We start from the raw sequence: 22,368 nt of genomic DNA, 5'->3' as shown, positions 1-22,368 counted from the left end.
GCATCCAGACCCTAGAAATCTGGGACCGGAGGAACCAGGGAGGGTAAAATAGCACTAGAAGCAAATGCAGAGTTTCCCGAGCCGACTGCAGAGCCGCCCAGCCCGCCAGGCACCCGGCTCGGGAGGTGAGCACATGCCCCAGCCCGACAGACCTGCCAGGAACCTCAGGACCCCCTGCATCCTACAGAGGACCGAAACTCGTCATAGTAGTGGACTCCGTGGCCAGTCGCCAGGACCTGGACACGAGAAAGGAGGCAGCGCTCACACCCAGAGTGGGGCCGTTGGAGTTTTGTCCCTGGGTAGGCTGCCCTGGTAGGCAGGGCCGTGCAGGAACACGTCCACACACACAATCTCCAACACTTCCCCCTCACACGCCCTTCCGTGAGCGCCTGGAAATGCGCCGCACCCACATGAGAGGCCACGGAGGGCGGAGAGCGGCAGATCCGGCACAGAGCGAGGGCAGGGCACTCCCGTGATGGGTGACGGGGTTCCCAGATGGACGGATGTCTCAGGGACAGACCCTCAGAGCAACGAGGCAGAGGCTCCTTCAGGCCGACAGGGAGGTGGTCCTCGTGGGCTGGCGTTTGCGCCCTGCAGGGAGTCCAGGGCTTAAGGACGAACACACGGATAAACCTCCTCTGGGCACCTGTGTCCCCAGCGCTGTGTGTGTCTGGGGCTCAGACGCCGCTCACAGCCCTCGCCGTGTGGAGGATGGCATCGGCCCTCTTTCATTTGCGGAGACATGGCCCGTCCTTCCCACGGCGGCAGCCACATTGCTCACCGTCTGTCTGTCTCCTGCCCCACCCCGGCCGTGATGCCATCGTCTCCATCAGGCAACTGTCCACGCATCCCTGGGAGGTGAGTGTGTCTGCGCTGCTCCGTGAGGCAGTTTCTTAACTGGGGACAAGGGAGCCCCTCGGCCTCATTCCTTCAGGAGAATCTGATGTTTGCCAGCCACAGGACAGACATCGGAGAAACGGACACGTTACAGTTTTCCTCGGTCTTCGTGGCAGCCCAGTAACAGGGAAGCTTTTGTCTTTCTGGTTCAGGAGGCGAAATGGGGACAAGGGAGTGTCCAGCCTCTGTGATGCTCAGTTGTGGGCCTTCAGCAAGACCCTCAACGTCTCCGTCGCTTCAAAAGGGAGTTAGAGTCGTTTCTCTGCCATGGAGTTGTGAGGGTTTGGGGATCAGTATCTGCAGACGGTAGAAGAACGCAGGAAGCCGCTGACTCACGCTGGTCTCGCCGAGCTGGGATTAGAACACAGGGCTCCAGATTCGTGTCCAAATATTACTTACGTTATTCTAAGTAATTATTCTAAGTGCGGCATAATGGAGGCTCTTCAAACAGTGCCACTGGTAGAGTGCCCTCCGCGGGAGAGGAGATGACCCAGAGCGCCCGTGAGCCCGTGACCCACTTCCACCGGCCCGCCTCAGCGCCAGGGGCAGGTCCCCTTCTCTCACTGGCCACTGTCAGGACGAGTTAGAGCAGGATCACGCCACCGAATCCTCCTTTCGGTTACGGAGACCTTATCCTCCGTTTATATTAAAATTAGATCAGTGGAAACGTCAGCGAAGAGACCATTAAAAATAATACAGCAGCCAGGCTGGAGAGCTGGTATGACGCAGTATTTCAAGTGTGAATGTTCGCGGAGGGCAATGAACCCATTTTCTAGAATGACCTGATGGGAAAGCCTCAAGATCCCTGGAGTTGGGTGAACGCCGAGAGGCTGCCGCAGCCGAGAGGACCGTCACCGTCCCGCAGCACGGGGACACTCAGCGAGCGTGGGGCTGCGGGGATCCCGTGGCTGATTCGATGCAGTCTTCCTTTGCAACTTCCGGTAACCAGTGAGACCCACACATGGGCGCTCTTGTACCGAGAGTGACTGTGGGACCAGGGCTCCACGGCTTCCGCTTGCGGGTCAGAGTAGAGAATGCAGCTGCTGTAAGTCTCAGACGCCGTGTAGTCCATAAAGGGTCTATAAAGTCTATAAATGGAGGCGGGGACACGGGAGGTAGGAGGCTGTCGACACCCTGCAGACGAGGACCGGGGGACCTGGGTCGCCTCTGCACCTTGCGTGTGCCAAGACCGGCCACCGCAGTGGCTCACGGGTACAGGGAGCCCTGCTCAAAGCACCGCCAGGGGTCCGTGAGGAGACCCAGATGGTCTCCCGCCATCCCCACGCGGCTGTCAGCCGGGACCTTCGGGGCAGATTGCTCTGACTTTGCTGCTCTCCCGGAACACGCTCCCTTCTGTGACTGGAGGAACAGACGCAGCTTTCTCCGGGTCCGAGTTCTGGAATCCTGAGCGGCCGCCTGACACTCAGCCCTCCCTGACCCGTCCTCCTCGTCGTCCTGCGGCAGCCGCTGTCCTCTCCACCGGGGCCTCACTCTGCAGACACCCGCTGCGCACCCACGGTGTCCCAGACGGCTGGCTCAGGCCCGCCCACGGGCTTGCTTGTCACGACGGGGACAACCAGCATGCTAGCCCCTGGCTACCGCGGCTCTGGGACACTGGAAACGTGACTCGCGTGACTGAGGAGTTAATTCTTTTAATTCTCTTCAACTTTAATCACACAGCCACATGTGACTGGCAGCTGCCGTACTGGGGACTCCCAGCTCCAACATGCACAGGCGATAAACACAGGCCGTCTTCTGGTCTCGTGAAGGAGAACCCGCCCCCCCAGGACAGGGCAAGGGCTGCCACTTTTAATAACTGGAGGAAACCATGGTCTGTTCCTTCAACAAAGATTCCTCAACCCCCGGGCGTCGGCAAAGCTCCACTGGCCACCACGGGAAGTACGCCGCTGGGGCCTGATTGTGCTACTGAGGAGCAGAACTGGGGACTCAAGCAACGGCACAGACCCCAGACTCTCAGCAGAGCGCGGACACTCCCGCGAGCAGGGGGCGTGGGGGATGGGCAGCCACGCACCTGCCGCGCCTGTTTACCTGGGGCTTCCCCCTCCTGTCAGCTTCCCGGTTATTCCCAGGCTCTACCGTGCATTCCATGTGTTTTCTGGAAAGCGGAGACCGTCCAGGGTCATGGGTCTCCATCATCCTCGTAGAGAGACTCGTCCATGCTGGTGGCGGTGAGCCCAGCTGAGTCTGTGGGAGACACAGCTGTGAAGCACGCCCACCTTTATAGCCCCTGGGTGGGCCACACTGACTGCTGGGGAGGGGGGCAGCACCCGTCCTCGTGGGAGTGCAGCGTCTCTGCTCCCGGGGTCTGGCCACCTCGTCGCAGACACGATGTTAAAGAACGTGGGTTCCAGAGGACCCATGGTCCTCCAGCTGCAGGATTGTCCTCCAAGTTGGGTTTTGAAACAGTCTAAACCCCGGGGTCTCGTAGGCCAGGAGGCCTCTGGGGACTCGAGCAGGTTCCAGGCCACCAGCTGTCTGACGCATGAATGAAATCTCCCTTGCAGGTTTGGATTTTGCTCCACGTTTAAAGTCGGCACCAGGAGCCGGTGGCCAGTGAGGCTGGATCCAGTAGGAGAGGGGCAGACGGATGTGTCTGCAGAAAGTGTGCCACACGAGCTCCTGTTCCCTTTAATGGACACAGGGAAAGGCTTTGAGCACCGACCATGCGAATCAGCAGAAAGTCCTGCATGTGTGAGGTCAGCGGACTCCAGCCTGGAATTTAGCCGAAATGGTTTCCAAAGTCATAAACGGAGGCAGAGCAGGAGACGGGGAAATTCAGACGTCAGTAGGAACCGTGCAGAGACCGTTGGGGAATTCTGAAAGCTTTAAAACTAGCACGGGCAAAGGACAGGCAGTACTTTCATTACACAGATATGTAAACTGAGGCCCAGCCAGTGTCCAGGAGCCCATCCTGGCGTCAACAGAGTCGAGCCAGGGATGCAGAGCCCTGCACGTGCTGTCCTCTGCATGTCACTGCCCTGTCAGCTGATGCATCTGTGCTGAACCCGGAACCCGCTAGGTGAGGCTCCGGCGGTGACCGGCAGGCACACGCCGACTCCGTCCCGCTTCTCACTCTGCCCTGACGCTCCACACCCACGCTTCTCCTGCTGTCTGACTCAATGGTGTTTCTGCTTTCCCCCCTTTCCTTTCTCTCCGCCACTCCCCTGCCTTGCTGCTGCAGAGGGCTCTAGAGGACAGGGAGCCGTAGTGGGCTCCAGGAGATGGGAAAAGGAACCAGAGCAGGGGGGCCAGGCCATGGTTCCTGTCCTCACATGGCAACAGGAGGGCCCGGTGGGCAGACATTGAGGAGGAGCCGTTCTGACGGCCAGACACCCCCCAACCCCCCTGCAGTGTCCTACAGCTCAGCGCCCAGGCTCTCAGACGCTCCCTTAGCCCGACAGGTCAGCTTCCAGAATCCCAGCAGCCTGTGCATCCAGACCAAAGTCCAGCTCTGTGAACTTCTCACTGCAGCCTCTGTTTTAAAGATAATCTCCACGCTCCGGCTCTGAAAATGAACCCCCCAGCCATTTAAGGTCTGAGCCACCAGTGGGCCCTCAGAGATCCCGGGCAGCTGGGTGTGTGCGGATGGAGGGGAGGTGACACAGGAGCCCCAGCCGTGGTGCTGGCTCGTCTGCCCGGAGTCGCCCTCTGCCCGTCGTCCTGGAGCATTTCGAGTAGAGCCGCTGAAGCCTGGAGTCTGCTGAGTGTACCTCACCTCACAGCGATCTGGATGGATCTGATGGTCAGAGGAGGCTTGGTGCTCTGCTGTGGGGCGCGCCCGCTGTGCGGGGACCCCTGAAGCAGAGCAGGGCTCCTTGGTGGGTGTGAGCGGACGCCGTGGGCCGACTCGGTGCAGCAAGGCGCTTGCCACTCATCTTCATCTGGTCAGACACAGCCTGGGCACAGCCGCCGTGTGCCGACCCGGGGTCCAGCACCACAGAGGGACAGCCGGGGGGGCGCCCTCCAAGGCCACTGACTCGGTCTCCCCAGGACGTGGAAAGAGGCACACAGAAGAAAGCTCAGAGCTCGTTCATGTCTTAGAAATGCTGCATAGACGAAGACATTTTCTCTCCAGGTTTTTCTGGTTTTAGGGCTATTCTTGTTCTCATTTATTACGTTCTTAACAGATCCAAGTTTCAAGGCCAACGGCTGATCTCCCTGGGTTTTGGAGAGGGTGGAGTCTCGGGAGTCACCGTGGCCCTTGCTTGACAGATGAAGAAGGGACGCCGGCACTGAAGCAGGGACTGACCGCAGTCATGCTCTCGGCTGGGCAGGAAGTCCCTCGGCTCTGGGCGCGCCAGCGGCCCCCAGGGCACCCGGTGAATCACATTATCTTCACTAGGCTATGAAAGCACCCAAGCAACCAGAAGAAATCACTTGCTGAGACGTGAAATCATCGCCCTTCCCATCCCGCCCCGGTCTGAATGGTCTGGGAAGCGTCGACAGTAGTGACGAGCGGCCGATGGCGAGCGTCCAAACTGCACACCGGCAGGCTTGCCGGATTGCTGGGCTCCTGAGCAGGAACACGACTCGTGACGATGATCTAAGAGCGGTCACCGTCTTTCCCTGGGGCCCGAGTTTGCACCAGGCGCTGCACTAACCTTTTCCTTCCATCCCTGAAGCAAGCATTCGAGGTGCTGGGCTACAGCTGCGGACCCTGAAGTACAAAACCGAGTGTCTGTCCAGCCCCTCCCTGGGTGAGACTTGTCACAGGCAGCTCACACGCACTGTGTTCTGAGCAGAATGCCTCCTAGTGCACATCCCCCCATCCCACCGTCGGTCCAACTCACTCCTCTTCTCTCTGCTGGGCTGCCCCCGAGCTCATCAGGGACTTGAGTGTCCGGCAGAGGCTCTGAGGGCTGTCACCCGACACCAGGTTGGCAAGTGACCCCCTTTCCTACCCTTTTCTCCCACACCCCTCCCACGGGCAAGGTGTGTCACTGAGTCCCCAGGCTGGTCGGCCGCTCCTTACCTTGGCTCACACCGGCCACCTTCCTGCTCCCCCTGCCCGTCACACAATCTGAACCTCCCACCTTTGGTTTTTTGTCTGTTTTCTGCACTGATCATACTCTTTCTTATGTTCATATCTTTGCAAAGTCTCTGTTTTGTTTAAAATGCATTTGAATAGCTCCATGCATCCCCTTGGATGTCCCCAGCCCTGTCCTTCTGGGGCATGCCCTGGCTCCCTCCAACCGCTGTCTCTCCCTCTTTCTTCATAATGTAGCGCCCTTGTTGTGCCTTTGTCACAGCACTGATCACACGCTCTCTGTTCCTTAAACAGCCCATGGCTTGTGGTCCTTTGTGCACATGTGAACCACACCGATTGCTTCCAACACGGTCTCACACTCCCCTGTCTACATCTGTGTCTTTCCCCTCTGACTGTGGCAGGGCCTGAGGCCCAGCATGAAGGAACCTCAGAAAATGGGTCCATAGGATCCGTGCTCCACATTTCAGGTCCGAAAGCTAATCAGAGTCCCGCCGGCTGCTCAGTCAGTCACGGAGATGGCGCATCTCGTTTTAGACAAAAGGAGCGTCTCTCTTTGTGCCTCCGTGTTTTCCCCCCTTGTGCTACAGCTGTGGGGCTTCCAGGAAGACAAGTGCTGTAATTAACGTCACTTTGGAAAATTGTCCTTCCTGAGAGAACGGGGGGTGGGGGCCTGCTCTAAGGGTCTGACCCAAGTCTGGGCCAATTTCAGCAAGATTTAGGGATGACCGCCTCTAACGCTGAGTTGCTTTCTGTAAAGTCGAGATGATCTTCTGCGTACAGTTCAGTCGCGTGGCTGTCCTCAGCAACAGGTGTGCACGGTTCATCTCCGAGGAGTGTGTTCTGTTTACAGACACCATGGCCTGTAGCATAGAAAGATCCAAGAACACCCAGAGCTTTCTCACAACACACATAGTTTCATACTTCACATAGTGCGTGTGTGTTAACTTACTGTGCACGGACCCAGTCATCTTGTAGAATGTACATCGCACTGAAGGCGTATTTGGCTGGTTGTTTAAGAAGGTGAATTTGTGTCGTCAGCTGCGTGATTTGGGGGCAGTGTGTCACCAAGCATCCTCCTGAACTCCATGGGACATGGGACCTCTGCGTTTGTACTCAATGGCTATAACCAAGGCCTGGGTGGGGAGACCGTGCGGTGAGGACCAGACGCGCTCCATCCCTGCATGGACGGCACTCGTGCTGGGTCTCAGCTCCCCTGACCTGGCACCCTGGTACTCTAATATCCAAAGATAGTGACACAGATCTCTCTCTCTCTCTCTCCACAGCGTTTATGGCTGCCCCTTGGCTAAAAAAAGAAAAACACAGGATAAGCAGCCCCAAGAACCTGCTCCTAAGCGGAAGCCGTTTGCCGTGAAAGCCGACAGCTCCTCGGTGGATGAGTGCTACGAGAGCGAGGGGTCGGAGGACGCGGACGAGAAGGAGGAGGACGAGGAGGAGGAGTTCTCGGAGGACGAGGACGAGCACAGGGAGGAGGACGAGGAGGATGAGGAGGGGGACCGGGAGGAAGAAGAGGAGCTCGAGGAGGAGGAGGACGATGACGATGAGGACGGGGAGGATGTGGAGGACGAGGAGGAAGATGAGGAGGAGGACGAGGAGGAGGACGAGGAGGAGGATGACAATGGTAATCTTTAAAATAGTAGCAGGCGTCCAGTGGTGTTTGGGGCCGGTGTACTGGTGTGGAGTTCCTGGTGTTGCATGGTTGCTCACTCACAAAATAAGTTGGCCTGGGCAAGGCTGAAACGGGTATCAATCACGCGTCCTTTGCACTGGTTTGAAAGCGTCCCTTTCCCTGTCCTGCGGGACAGCAGATGCTGCCCCACTCCAGGTCACAAGGCTCGCCACCGAGACGGGGCCATCGGGCACTCGCTCAAGGACTTGTCTGAGCTACTGTAGCCAGAAACTTAGGGCAGCGCGCCTCGTCTTTAACCTTCCATGTTCATGGATGCCCTGCCCGGGACTGCCGCGCTAGCCCAGGAGCTGGTTGGAGGACGGCCCAGCCGCTTGCCTTCCGGGGGCTGGAAGCTGGGCAGGACCCCAGGGTGCCAACGGGGGGCATCAGTCTTGTCTGTGTATTGCCGATTGTCGTCCTTTTTGCCACGGATCAGGGTGGGAAGGAATATTGCTGAAATGAAATAGTTCGTTGACCCCGTCCTCTGCTTCATAACCGAGAACCGTGTTTCTGACCTGGGGCGTCCGGTGTTGCGAGTGACACGTACACACAACAGCCTGGTGCACGGGGCGGTGGCCAGGGTTGGGGAATAGGTTGAAGACGGTTTTGCCCTTACATCCGGTTTCCTCTCAGAGGGCAGACCCATAAATGTGACTCGGGGATAATCCTTTCCTAAAAGTCACTTCTTTTCTAGAGAAAGGCGGGAGTTTTCTGAAGAATCTAGATTTGGTCCTTATCGGCTTAGAGAAACGCAAATGTGTTACGAGGGGCAGGAGTGTTTCTCTCAGGCTTCTCCTCCGGCTCGAAGCTCTAACAGCTCTGAGTTCCGGGAGGCTGACCTCTCCACACGGAGGGCAGAGGTGTCAGCCCGTGAGTGTGGTGCATTGTCCGCGACGGAGCGGGGCTGCTCGCGCGAGCCGGGAGCGGCGGACGCGGACGAGCGAGCGGGTCGCGGCCGCCGCGCCCTCACGCGGGTCTGGGCACACGGCCATGCGCTCGTGTCTGCATTTGCACACGCACGCCGATCTCACGCCCCAACGTGCGCGGCCCCGAGGCTGTTCCCCTGTCGTCGTGCTGGGAGCACGGCGTGGAGACGGTCTGGCGCCGCGCGTCGCAGCACGGCCCCGGAGGCACCGCAGCCTCCCTGCGTGGACCGTGGGCCCTCGCCCCGGCGTCCCTGACCAGCCAGAGCTGCGCGTGCTCGGAATCTCGGACTGTGTGCGGGAAAGCAGAACGACTGGGCAGATCGCCTGCGAACGCTTTCCTGCGTGTGTGTGGTTCGGGGTGAGGTTGCCAACTTCTGAAGCCGGTGACCGGTCTGTGGCTGGGCCGGGGCTCCTGCCGCAGGTGCGGTGAGCAGCGCCGCGCATCCTGGCGCCCGCAGTGTGCTCGGACGGCAGCGGCAGCCCTGCTCCGCCTGCGGGAGTCTGGTGCGGCTCTGCTGGGATGGCTTTGCAAACATGCGGAAAGTAACCCAGGGTCTTACCGCATTTTAGGTTCTGTTCTTCACTGACTAGAGGTAAACTTTCAATTTTAGTTCACTTTGGTTCACATTTTAAATGACCTACTTTTAAAGTACAAAATGATGTAATTTGGAGAAGCAGAGACTTAATGCAATAGCTTTACAAGACAACTTAGGCAGGTTTTTTCCTTTCCGTTTCAGTTCAGCCAGCCTACGTACAGGGCAGTTGTACATGCAGCGTTCGGCAGTCCGTCGGTCACACAGGACACCCAGTGCCCATCGCAGCACGTGCCTCCTTCATGCCCATCGCCCAGCTACCCCCGCCCCCCGTCCACCTCCCCTCCAGCCGCCCTCTGTTTGCTTCCCGGACTTAAGAATCTCTTATCGTTTGCCTTCCTCTCTGGGTGCATCTTATTTAATCCCCCCCCACCCCGTGGTCCTCTGCACCGTTTCTTAAGTCCACCCATGAGTGAGATCATAGGACGATTGTCTCTCTCTGATTGACTCATTTCACTCAGCAAAATCCCCTCCAGTTCCTCCCACGTCGATGCACATGCTGGGTGCTCATCCTTCCTGACGGCGGAGTCCTATTCCGTTGTGTATGTGGACCACGTCTTCTCTGTCCATTTGTCTGTGGAAGGGCATCTCGGCTCCTTCCACACTTTGGCAATTGTGGTCACTGAAATAGGGGTGTTTTTCATCATTATCCTAACTTGGATGCTTGGAATGTGATGGTGTTTTAGCGTGAGATAGCGGATCAAAACAAGTGATGTTTTCTAGAAAAACTCAAGTAAGTGAGCATAATGGCTGTATGCTGGGTGTGTGTGATGCGGGCCCCGAGTGTCTCCCAACAGGACCGCCTAGACAGGGACTGGCAGGTATTGTGTGAGAATCTGAGCATACAAGGACACAGTTGGGAGGCAAATGCCCGCTCAGAGGATAAGCACTCCTTTGTCAGGCTCCTGGATCCAGAATTCATATTCAGCAGCCCACCCCCCCTCCAAGCACCTCCTAAGACTAAGACCTCCAAGGGAGTATCCCCAGCAGCCAGGTGTCCCCATCCACCCCTCTTCAGAGGCACTCCTGGGTGAGTCCTCAGTCCCCAGGAGTCCCTCGGACCTAACAGTGATGGTCCACGTGGACGACCGTCCACAGGGGCTCAGATCGCTGCCAGTTCTTTGCAGAGAAGCACCAAAGCCTTGCTCGATCTCTGGGTCAAGCTGAGCATCTTTCCTAAGAAGAAATCACTTTAGGGCCCCGGTCACTAGAGACCACTTCACTGAGATTTGCCAGAACCCAGAGAAGTCTGTTGGAGGGCCCCCATGATCACAGGGTCCAAGACCCCAGCTGGCCAAGCACTTTGCTGATCAAGCAGTCATAGCTGACAATCTCCTGTTTCCACGTCCTCTCTTACCAAACACGTTCTGGTTTACCGTCCTGGTGAGTTTAGTGCCAAGATCACTGTCAACAAGTGTGAGTTCCGGCCTTGATAATGACATCTTCACCGTGGGAAACGCACTGTCAGTACAGGGCATCCCAAATGGAGTGCCTTTGTCCACTCCTTGAATGGATTTGGCAGAAATCACGCACTTGGGAAAGGCAGCGACTGTCCCTTTCTTATCTGGTGGCCGGGGTTCTGGGTCTCCCTCTTGAAGTCAATCTTTCGTGTTCCTTTGGTTCCGCTCTCAGTGGCCATCTTGTCCCTGAGCTGTCATCAGATCCCCTCCAGCATGGACTGTCCAAGTGATAGAAGGACCATTATTTATGACCTGGGAATTTGATCGTTATTTGAATTCCCAGGACCCTACAGCATTGTTGTCACCTACGAACAAAATATTGCTAATAATGCACACGTCCAGCGGGCATATTAAGGTTCGAGATCCTGTGAGGTCTTCAGGGCTTGTGTGAGAGAGGGGGAAACCATGTCCTTGCTGTGTTCACGAGAAAGCCAGGCCTAGAAAGATTCAAGGACTTCCAGCACATGCTGGCTGTTGGTCAGACTCTGCTCATGTCCTTTTTATCATTTTCTGCGTGTTTGAGCAACAGGAAAGAATATCTGAGTAATTCATTTCAGATTAAATTAAAATTTAATTAATCAAAATTGTATTTTGTCCAGTTGGCCTGGTCTTTTGCGTGGAGGATTTTATTTTCAAAATACATTGCAATGACCTAGACCGCATTTATTTAATCAAAGTTCCCTTGTTATACTAAAGGTAAGAAAGTTATTATTCAGGGATCATAGATTTTTCTAATAGCAGATTTTGTTATTATGTTTTCGGATTCTTATGATTTGAGAAATTTAGATAATGTGGTCACTTAATGCCTCATAAGTTAGGGTTTGGTTTCATAGTTCATCCCACTAAAAAGAATGAACTGTCAGTGGTAGCCACACACGTCCATACCGTCGGCATCTGTGTGTGTAAATGTCGTCCTCATGAGGACGTGCAGATCTGCCCACTGCCAGGAAAGACAACCCCAAGAGGAAGGACGCACCAGTTTGCTCTCCAGACTGGAGACGGCGCTCATGCCACAGCCGTCTTCAACACATAACCGTTTCCTAACGTCCTGCTTCTGGAACACGTCTGTAAACCGTGAAGTCCTTTCTGTGCTGCTCTTTGTTGACTCCTGGGACCACCTTGGGTAATTCGGCTCTGAGGGACGGTTCCCTAGATCGTTTGGTCGGATTAGGAAAATCACAAGCCCTTCCTGTGCTGAGGCTGTCATGGTCCCTGCAGCCGCGTGTGGGGTGGCCGTCCCAGGAGCTAACGGTGAGGGAGGAGCTGGCTGGTTTGTGGGGAGCCTGAATAACGGTGGAGAGACCTTCTGGACGGATGATACGCTCGGTGCAGGCGAGGTGAAGCCCACGGACCAGACAGAGTGACACTGAGGCGCACGGCTCTTCTCAGGCCTCTGTCCCATCCTCACGCTGCACCGGCGGCTGCGCCTTTCCCGTTCTGCCTCCGGTCGCTTCCCACCGCCCTCGCGGGACACCTGGAGCTGCTGGCAGGCCGTTCTCCGCAGTCACACCACCAGTTCCTCCGCAAGAAACGTTCTTTTAATTGCAACGTGCGCAGGGTGTTTTCTGTCAAGCAGGATGAGGCGGTAAGGCCCCCGTGGTTAAGGCGTCACACGACTTGCGGGAGATGGGCTCGGATTTCTCTAAGACAAAGGCAGAAGGAAGGTGGTGCGGGGTCTGTGTTGTGGCGTCCGAGCTCCCCCCACCCCTTCAGGATGCTGTCCTGGCATTCATTAGCCAATGACCCTGTCACGTCGTTCTCTGGAACTGTCCCTGATGAAGAACTGGTTGAAACGCAGGCGTGGAAACTCACCATTAGCGAGCCAGCTTTCTGCCGAGGTCAGCAGAAACGGCCCGAGCTCTGAGGCCAACACAGGAACAAAGACGGTGTGTTTGGCGTGCAAGGTTTCAACAGGAGAACAGCGGAGGACACAGTCGGGAGAAAGATGTGATGATTTTTTTATCACGTTAAAAATTAATCTTTCCCTACATCCATGGAAGCGTCGTTTTAGGAGGGCTTAGTGTGCAGATTTGGGGGCGGGGGGGCCCGGCTCAAGCCCGGGAAATGAGTGAACACAGAGCCAGACATTTCTAGGTAGAAATCTGCGGTAAAAATTCAGCTTTCTTCACACAAACTGATTTTGCATGAGTGTAAGATATAATCAGAGCTGGTATTTCATGAATTTTCAGACACTTACATCCGAACTGGAAAATTTGCCGAGGATGTAGCGTCGTGCACGTGAGATGTGAGCAACACTCACGGAGTGTGCTGGGGAAAGCCCTTTCTTCACATAATAATAAGAAATAAAGGAGGCAAGAGAACAGATTTAATACGTTTGTATGCAATTTGTTTTAAGGGCCACTTGAAGGAATTACCAGCTTATGTGTTTTCTTAACATCATTTTATTCCAAGTGCCAGCCGTTCAAAGCAGAATAAACTCTGGCCCGAGGCGTGGGCTCACGGACGCTCCCAGCCCTGCGCGGACTACTTGTGGGTGGGTCACTGCCCTCGCTGGCCCTCAGTTTGCCTGTCAAAGCTTTAGGAGGCGGGCACCGGCCTTTAGCCCAGCCTGCCATCCCGTCTGGAAGCTGAAACAGGTGCCCTATGGAGCGGGGATGTGGTTCCAAGGGACCAGCAGCGGCGGGTGTTAGCGGCCCAGGCCCCCATGCGTCTACTCGAGCTCCTCCACGAGCCCGATCCCGAGGCCCCGGCTGGGTGTAGCAGGTGGCCCGTGCACAGCGAGGCCGCACCGACGTGAGGGACAGCCCGTTTCAAAAAATGGAACATCCCCCGAGGACACAGAAACTAAGCAGAACACACCTCCTGCCAGAAGAAATGCACGACAGAGAATGGAAGAGCAGCGCGTCTTCAAAAGAGAGACATCACGGTTCCTGACAAAGGGCAGAGTTAGAAGTCACGCACTAAGGCAGAGCCTTAAAGATCCGGGCTCAAAGAGCAAAATTTCCAGACCCCAAAGATCGTTGAACTTAGGTCCCTGAAAAGTTGTGCTGCTTTCGTTTCCGAAGGGCCTTTAGACACCGGTCAGATTGTGTCTGTCCGATGTAGCCATGATTGAGTAGAATGAAGAACAGGGACCCTGAGCCCTCTCAACGCTCCCTCCCAACCCGCATGCCAACTGGAGACGCACCTGTGTGTCCAGTGCGTTCTGTAGAGTTTGGAGAGTCTCTGAGCTGTGTGTGTGTGTGTGTGTGTGTGTGTGAGAGAGAGAGAGAGAGAGAGAGGGAGAGGGAGAGACAGAGAGAGACAGAGAACAGAGAGATAGAGACAGAGACAGACAGGCAGAGGTTAGTGAGACAGAGGACAGAGACAGACAGAGAGACAGAGGACAGAGGACAGAGAGGCAGAGGGAATGGGGGAGATGGTGGTTAACATGGGTCAGTCTGTCTCGGCCTGAGAGCTACTGACTTCATCTAGCTCCTTCTCTGGGTGGTGGTGGGGGGCGGGGTGCGACTATCATTTTTAAGTCGAAATTTGGATAAGCCAGAGACATAAAAGTCACCAAGTGAAAGGATCCACAAAGGTTTGTCATGCTTATTCGGGTGCAGGTCACTTGCTCATGAACAAACACTGTTGGGGAACACGAGTGGGGGCCCAGGGCGGCTCCGTTGGTAAAGCATCTGCCTGCGGCTCAGGCCTTGATCTGAGGGTGCTGGGATCGAGCCCCAGGTCGGGCTCCCTGCTCAGTGGAAGCCTGCCCCTCCCCCTGCTTGTGCACTCTCTGTTTCTCAAATAACAAATAAAATATTAATTTAAAAAGAGAAAGGAACATAATTCACAATTTCTGCAGGTTATTATGTAACTTGGTCCCCTGTGAAAACTCCTACTTTTCCTTCAGTTTATCTCCTTTGGCTTCGGTATGTTTCATCTTACACAATGGACAACATTTAAAATCAGTGAGACGGAGCTCGTCCTCAGATGATTTGTAAAGGGTTTGAACAGGTGCCTCGACCCTCCTCATACCCCATCCTCATGCTTCTCCGCATGTCTGACCCGGAGATCTAACGTGAGGACTTGGGGGGACGCAGGACTGTGGCTCGTCTGACGGGCAGGACAAGGGGCAGACCGCATGGCGGACCAGCCCTGGGACCTCCCCTCCACATGATGCTCAGGAGACGTGTGTCTGTCGACCAGCTCTGCTTCCCTCCCCAAGTCCACGCACTGGAGACGCAAACGTGCTTGGAGCCCCGTCCGCATACCAGTCCCGGAGGTTTGCTCGTGAAAAACAAGTCAACGCTGGCCCCCACGCGTCAGGTGGGCAAACCGGACACACGTCTCAGGCTCCGTGCTTGGGACCAGCGAGTGGGTCACTCTCCAAAGCCAGGGTGCGGGGCCCATGAGACGGCCCCAGGACATGAGGACATCGTGGAGCCGGTTTCCGCGTGCACAGCGGTCAGCTGGTGGACGGTTTATGTAAACTTCGTGTCGCACAGATATGTGTGTGATTCACACGCACGACGTACCCAGAGACTACGCGTTCCATGTTCCAGGCCGCTGAGATGAAGCAGGCCGGATGGCGTGTCCAGTCTCCCGATGCACGCACAGGTTGTGTCTACACTGCATGTGGCTGGCAAGTGTGCAACAGCATCACGTCTGGACAAAGAGCACACATTGGCGGAGAAATAATTTAGTGCTAAAACGCTAGCTGTCCCCTGCGCTTTCGCGAGTTCTAATCACTGACTGCAAATCCACCGTAGCGGAGACTAACAATGGAAAAGGTCGAAAATGGTGAGAATCCCCAAAAGTGACGCAGAGACAGGAAGTGAGCAGATGCTGTGGGGACCCCGGCGCCGACAGACGTGCTGACCCCAGGCGGCCGCGGGCCCCGGTCTGTAAGTGGCGCAGCATCCTCGAGCTGAGCTGCACGCGTGCACGGTGCCAGAACCAGAACCAGAACTCAGTGCCCACGAGCGCGTGTGCTTACTCCATGCTGGGACGTGGTAGCCGCCGGCCACACGCGGTTATCCACGCGTAAACCAGTCAGACCTAGGAAGTATGACGTTAGTTTAAATGAACAGAGTCACGGAATGTTCACGACGTCTGTCCTGGGCCTCGCAGGCAGGGGCGCTGTCTGCTCCTCCCCCGCCACCGCCAGAGGTGCGTCCCGCGACCTGGCGGTTCCACAGTGACGTACTGTGTCCTGGTCCCCGTCTTCCCCTGCGAGGCCTCCCTGCTCCTCCGCGCACAGCACGGCCCGATACATGCCTCACATTTGCTTTCCATGGCTTTGTGTGTCTCCCAGCACTGTCACTTCCGTTGCCACCAGGACGTGAGCCTGGTTAATTGTTCTGCTCTAAGAACTGCGTGACAGCGGCCAGGTGACTAGCTGAGGGGGGTTGGCTCCGGGTCCCCAAGCCCCTGAGGGCTGCGACAGTCACACTTGTCTGAGATCTGACACAATTGTCCTCGTGCCCTGTGCTCCCCAGAGCTTGCATGTGCGCCGTTTGAGAACTGCGTCTGGAAATGCCAATATCTGACCCAAGCCAACCAGAGACTGCTGGGGTTTACATCCCTCCTAGTTAGGGGCATCCCCTGTGCCTCAGTTTACCCTGTGGGACCCAGTGGTGCTGGTATTCCTGAATCTGGACCCATGTGGGTACCCCTGGGTCACCGGCAGGTTGCACAGTACACAGCTGAGGGGTGCGGGAAACCTTTGTTGTCCAGGCACAAGGAGAGCGCTTGGGGGCAGACAGGAGCCGAGATCCGTAGACCCTTCCGAAGCTCGGAACTCATTGGGGAGCCTGCACGTGTCTCGAAGGGATCGTGCATGCAAGCTGAGCGGGAAGGCAGCTGGCACGACCCAGCGGGTGCAGGGAGCGCCTGTTCGTGCTGTGTGGGGCAGACGGGCAGCAGAGACGGAAGGCACCATGGACGCCCCGGCGGGAGCCGGCCGGACCAGTGCATAAACCCCGGGGCCAACAAGTAGGCGAGCCACTCGAGGCACAGACGTCCAAGGGAACGAGGCGGAAGCCCAGGAGCAGGCACAGAAGGAAAACGCAGGGTTCCCAGGAAAGGGCTGGAAGTACGCATTTTGGGTGATGGCATTCGTTCACCGAGGTCATCTCCTCGCTCAGCACTGAGCAGAACGACGCCAGCATGGGCAGAACCAGAGGACCAGCGGGACAGCACCCCGGAAGGTGCTGAACCCCAAGGAGGCTGAGCCCACCCCCCGGCGGTCGCTCTGTGTGTCTGTCCTGCTTCTGTGCCTCCCACACCTGCAGTGCCCCAGGGAGGATGAGCGTGAGGCCAGCCAGGACGGAGGCCGTCTCGCAACTCTCTCTTTCTGGGATTGCGGAGTGGCTCTGCCCAGGGAGCCCCGCGAGAGTGAGACACCCAGAGCCGTGGCCACCTTCTCCCCACAGAGAGCCCTGCGGACGGAGGGTTCCCGCGGCGGCCTGTGCACCCTCCCCACGACGGGGACGAGTGTGCCCTCAGGCAGCTGGTCACCCGAGTCCCACCTCGGCCCGGGGATCCCCTGCTCCCTTCACGGGTACAGGCAGTTTACTTCAGGCAGGCGCTATCTACTTTCCTTAATTAAAGGCAAAATTCAGCTCATTCCACATAATTTTTCATAATCAATTGGGAATCATATGTCAGATTTCATTCACTCATTTTATTTGATTTCCTTTTATTTAGTTATTTATTTTTAGAGAAAGAGTAAGAGAGTGGGGGGCAGAGGGCAGGAGTCCCCAGCAGACTGTGCTCAGTACAGAGCCCAACACGGGGCTTGATCCACGACCCCGGGATCATGACCTGAGCAGAAATGAAGACTTGGACGCTTCATCGACTTGGCCACCCGAGCGTCCTCCATCTCATTTTAAACATTCAGTTCAAAGAGATTCTGAGTATTTTACTGGTGCGAACGGAATTTGGACACGTCCTCATGCTCACGCAGCCGCCAGCACAGCCTGCGGCCCTGTGCCCGGTGCGTCACACCTCCAGGGTGGGCCAGAGCGGGCAGGGGAGGGGTGCGGTGTAGGGGACCCTGTTCCTGTGCAGAGGGAGGGCGTGGAGCTGTGGGGCTCAGACGAGCCCCTGTGGTAGAGAAGCCGCCTGTATTTGGAAGAGAAAGGAGAAAACAAGCCCAAGGAGAATCAGGCCGTGCCTGCCTCTGTGGATAAATGAGAGACAAATCAGTTCTGGAAGAGTAGACGGCCCTTCCTGGGGCCCCTGGGGCAGCCTGGAGAGCCAGCCCTGTGCTCCCGCGATCTGTGCTAACGGGTGGAGAACACTCGGGGTCAGAGCTCCCGCTAGATGTGCACTTAGGGAGGATCCGCCGTCGCTCCGAAACTCAGTGCCCACCCCACCCGCCCCAGAAAGATCTGTTTCCCTTCAAGTCCGGGAGCCAGAGGCTCCTTGGGAGTCAGGCTGCCGTCCTGCTGGGGGTCTCGGCCGAGCCTGCACCAGCCGGCTCAGCTACACCCACACGGAAGCATGGGGACCTCGTGTCGCCTCTCCTCCCTGAAGCGGGGACGGGCCTTCCTTCCTCGGACCTTTGTATCTCCTAGATAACCGGTCTTTGAGGTCAGCCCAGTTTGAGTCCCCAGAAGATCTGCAAGTTCTGGAGGTGGGGTGACCGTTGTGAGGGCACGGGAAGCCCGGGCGACCAGGGCTGCGGGACTCATACCCTCCAGGGCACTGGACGCCAACGGGCCCACAGTTCTTCGAATGAGAAGCCTCAATAAGATTCTTTCCCGCACTGACTCTCTGTGAGCCTCAGAGAATGATGCTGGGGATGGCCGCTGGGCTCTGGAAGGCACAGGCGTCTTTCTGTACTCGCGCTGACAAGGGTCATGGCACGTGTCTCTGCCTGGATAATTTCAGCCGCCGGCAACCGAGAAGCCACTGCTGAGATGGCAGATACGGGCAGACCTCATCTGAAAGTTCCCCTAAAACTGAAAATAAGACAAACGACATCGTCCATTGGACCCTGATTAGGAAATGTGAGGTGGGGTCTTCCAGCCGAAGGTGTGTGACAGTCCTGCCTCCCCCTCTCAGGTCAGCAACTCTCCTTCCTTTCTTGCTCAACAAGGGGCTTAAGTCGCTGAGAGGCCCTGGGGTTCGGCCCCTCCCCCTCTTTGTCAAGATCAGGAGCGAGACCTCAGGGAGGGAGCCGGGGCCCCAGTGCTCATCGCTGGGGGAAGAGGCTGTTGCACAAACCAGCACCTGGGCGGGTGGGACACTTGTCTTCTACCTCAGACGGAAAGACACCACATCTGTCCTAAAGCACATCTGGGATATGGACAAGGAACAAGGCAGAGGGGCGGGAGCTCACGTCCCTCTACCTGGGCTCAGGAAGTGGGCAGCTACAGGGGTGACGTGGAAGGGGAAGGTCATTGTCAGCAGAGTGGAGAGGTGGTCTCTGTCCGCCCTGTGACCCTCCCCAGCCCCCCTGCACAGCCTCACCTTGGGGTGTCCACTCCCTTCCCACTTCCCTACCTGCTCGATTCCCTCACGCTTTCTAGGGACACAGCGTTGTGAGTTCAGTGGTCTGTTGAAGTCAGGCCAGGACCCCCTCATTTCCTAACCTCCTCTGTGTATCTGAGTGACCGAAACTCCCCTGGTCAGGCCTCGGGAGTTGACAGGCTAAGCTGACAATCTACCCAGCTTCCGTGGCTGGTGTCCTAACGACATGCTCAGACCATCCACACCAACACGGAAGGCAGGAACCGTGTGCTACAAAGAACAAAGGTCTGGCTGGGAAGAATCTAGAAGGAGCCTCTGGTCTAGTTGTGAGGACTGTACCGTCCAGCTGCTGCCCAGAGGGACACAGAGCTGCACAGAATCCTGGACAGCCTCCCTCTCACTGGTCAGCAGCAGCGTGATCCCTGGGCTCTGTCGCCGTGGGAGGGCACGGGAGGTGCTCCCACCCCTGGTTCAGGATGGTCACATGCCTCGGGGCTGCCCTGAGCCGAGCTGCCAGCCGACCCCCCTGCTGGATGTCCTGCGCTTCCCGGGGAGCGATGATGCCACCACTTCTCTTCCCTGCAGGGCGTAGAGGCATTGTGATCTAAGATTCTACCACACTTCTCTGTTCCCAAGTCAAATATAAGTTCTGATCGCCGTTTAGTTCTGTCATCAAAAGAAACCCACGTAATAATGTCACCCTGTGCAACAAGGACACTTCATTGCATGCACCCCGTTGGGGGGCTGCTGCTGGACCCCATGGCCTGTGACCTGTGGAGCGGCTCAGCCCTTCCTGTGTCTCTTCCTTCTGATGGTCCTTCTGCGGTTTCTTCCTTGTGCTTGTTTTGATGTTGGATCGGTTGTGTATTTCCCGCCCACGGCTCATTTGAAAGGCTGGAGAGAGCCATGGCAACAATCCAGACTGGATACTGAAAGAATCCAGATTTGTGTCTCAAACCTATTATTTAGAGACAAACATACTGAAAAAGCCAGTGTTTGTCAGCATAACGTCGTCATCCCCCGAGTTCTGTGCACGTCAGACTGACGTCGTGAAGGTGGAGAAATCCTGCATGATTTTTGTTTAAACTGTTTTTTGGGTTTCCTAATGGTAATGGTTGAGGATAAATTGAAACCGTCTGACTCAGGGGAGAAGAAATTCACACGCACGACATTTCTGAAACTTAACGGAGACACTGAAAGGGCCCGTGGGCCCGTCCGCTGAGCGGCCTCTGCCTGTAGGGCCCAGACTACATGCTCCACCTCAATGTCCAAACTCCGTGACTCTACCGCAGGGCGGGCACCGGGGCCCGGGCCGGCCAGCGGCTCCTCATGTCTGTCACCCTGGCCTTGCAGGGCTCAGGCTTCCAATGGAAAACCACAGAGAGAACACTGGGATTCTTGGGTCTCTTCCCCTAACCCTATCTAAACAGTCACGGTCTTCCGTATCACGTGAAGCTCCACTGTTTTCATCAGTGCCCCTTCCTCTGGTGGCACACTGGGCACGTGAGGAAGGAGCCCCGCTGAGTCCTGAAGTCCTTGCGGCGGCGTGTTCATCTGCGGAATGTTGGGGCCCCGGCTTTGGCCCCTGAGCCGCAGAGGTGAGTCTGGCCCATGCTTCACGCCCACTCCCGCAGGGGACCCACGGCAGTACGAGCCCCGGCACGACGGACGAAGAAGCATAAGGGTACGTTGCCCAGAAACCCACAGCCAGAGGTAGAATTCCCAATGCTCACCGCAGGTGATTTTGGTCCCTGGGGGAGGCCGGTGCGTGGTGGCTCTTTAGAGCCTGCCTGTGGCCGGGAGGACTGACAGTCACCCTCCAGCGGCCCACATCTTGAGGAGCTTTTGCATAGGTTTTCAAATAGTTCAATGCCAGTGACTTGAGAAATTCCATTAACCTGCAAGGAGTTCTGGCCACTGGCACGGTTCCACCCACCATTCCCACTTTTACCAGGGGCGGCCGCGCAGCCACAGACGACGTGGAGCGAGGGGGTCTGGAGGAAGAGCCACACCTTGGGGGGCTGTGTCACCAGGCACTCCACGGCTCCCTAGCCTGTTCCCAGATGGGCTCCTGTGCCCGGCCCTGAGCCATGGGCTCAGCCCCAGTGTGTGCCCAGCCAGCATGCGTGCAGGGCGCTTCCCCCCGCGGGGCCTTCACCGGGCGTGCCCTCCCGGTCCCTGCACACATTCCCCAGGAGGGCCAGGCCCCCGGTCCCCAGCTGAGGAGTGACCTGGGCCGGCCGGCGTGCACTCCTACGCTCCAGGTCGATCTTGGCTTGATGCCTGCAACAGCGGGGGGTGAACTCAGCTCTCGCCCCCCCACCCCCATTCGCCACCCAAAGCTGGGAGGCCCGTCGGAGACAGCGGCGCTGCCCTGCTTAGCCCAGAGGCTTCTCGGCCTCCCACTGTGGGGTGGCGAGGCTGCTGGTCGAGCACCATGGCTGCTGTGTCTCCGGGGGGCCGGGCAGCTGGGAATCGAGAGGGGGCGGACCAGGAGCCCAGGGCCCAGAAAGGTAAAGGCTGCTCCTTCCCTGGGTGGCACGCTGGGGGCAGGGGACTGTCACAAGCTCAGAAATACAGCAAAAACCAGTCCTTATTTGGGACAAGTGAACTGAAGATAACCCCAGGATTGAGGCTGTGGAGAACGAACTGAAATTACCTAAAAGTAGAATGTGGTAGGAGGGGAAGAGCTTCGTAAATGGGGGGCCGCTGCCATGTTCCGCTTCTCGGTTCTAGCAGGAGCCAGGAGGGGACACGGGCCTTCGTTTCCTGTTCCCTCCTCCATGCGTCTTCTCCTTCCTGAGCTCTCCAAGAGGATAAGTCGTGTTGCACAAGAGGAAGTTAAGAGAAAATCATAAAAATAACACATATCGCCTGAAGGCGATTTCTTCTCTGACGCATCTTGCAGAATCTCCCAGGATGTTGCTTGTGCTTCTGTTTCCAAACGTACGTTCACGTTCCTGTCGTGGTTGGTTCCTTGCAGGCACGGCGGTGCCGGACTCTGAGTCACCCGCATGGAGCAGCCGGGGCCTGGCCGGCCCCCAGGGGCTGCTCCTCCAATCACAGCCCATGAATATAAAAACCCAAGTGTGTAAACTGAGAGGACAGTGTGACTTTCATACCTTCAGGAGTTCCGTAGAACGGGATTGCCTTCAGCTCTTGAACCCTCGAAGCCTCGGCCAAGGACACGGTCTGCCTTCCGCTCAGACACGTCCCCCGTATTTCCAATGGCGCTCTCCGGGTCGGGTTTCCTTCTTTTGCTGCTCTCTGGGAGCACACGTGTCTTTATACTGAAGAAAACGATGTGTAGGAGTTACCGAGAAAGGGGACGGTATTTGTTCCATACAACTAGCGAGGCTCTGTAAGATACGGC

The 22,368-nt window shown here is 56.9% G+C and overlaps 1 protein-coding gene across 8 annotated transcripts in view; it reads left to right on the top strand.

The window, feature by feature from the left end:
* MYT1L (myelin transcription factor 1 like) overlaps positions 1-22,368 on the top strand; it is a 172,509-nt gene that overhangs the window by 68,935 nt on the left and 81,206 nt on the right. For all 8 annotated transcript variants that reach the window (XM_032866755.1, XM_032866760.1, XM_032866761.1 and 5 more), the window contains one exon: positions 7,189-7,544. In XM_032866755.1, the coding sequence (XP_032722646.1) occupies positions 7,189-7,544 (356 nt within the window). The remainder of the gene's footprint in view (positions 1-7,188; positions 7,545-22,368) is intronic.

Source organism: Lontra canadensis, unplaced genomic scaffold, assembly GCF_010015895.1.
Source record: "Lontra canadensis isolate GAN:19392208 unplaced genomic scaffold, GSC_riverotter_1.0 scaffold32, whole genome shotgun sequence".
Taxonomy (NCBI): domain Eukaryota; kingdom Metazoa; phylum Chordata; class Mammalia; order Carnivora; family Mustelidae; genus Lontra; species Lontra canadensis.
This window is presented reverse-complemented; position numbering and strand designations above follow the sequence as displayed.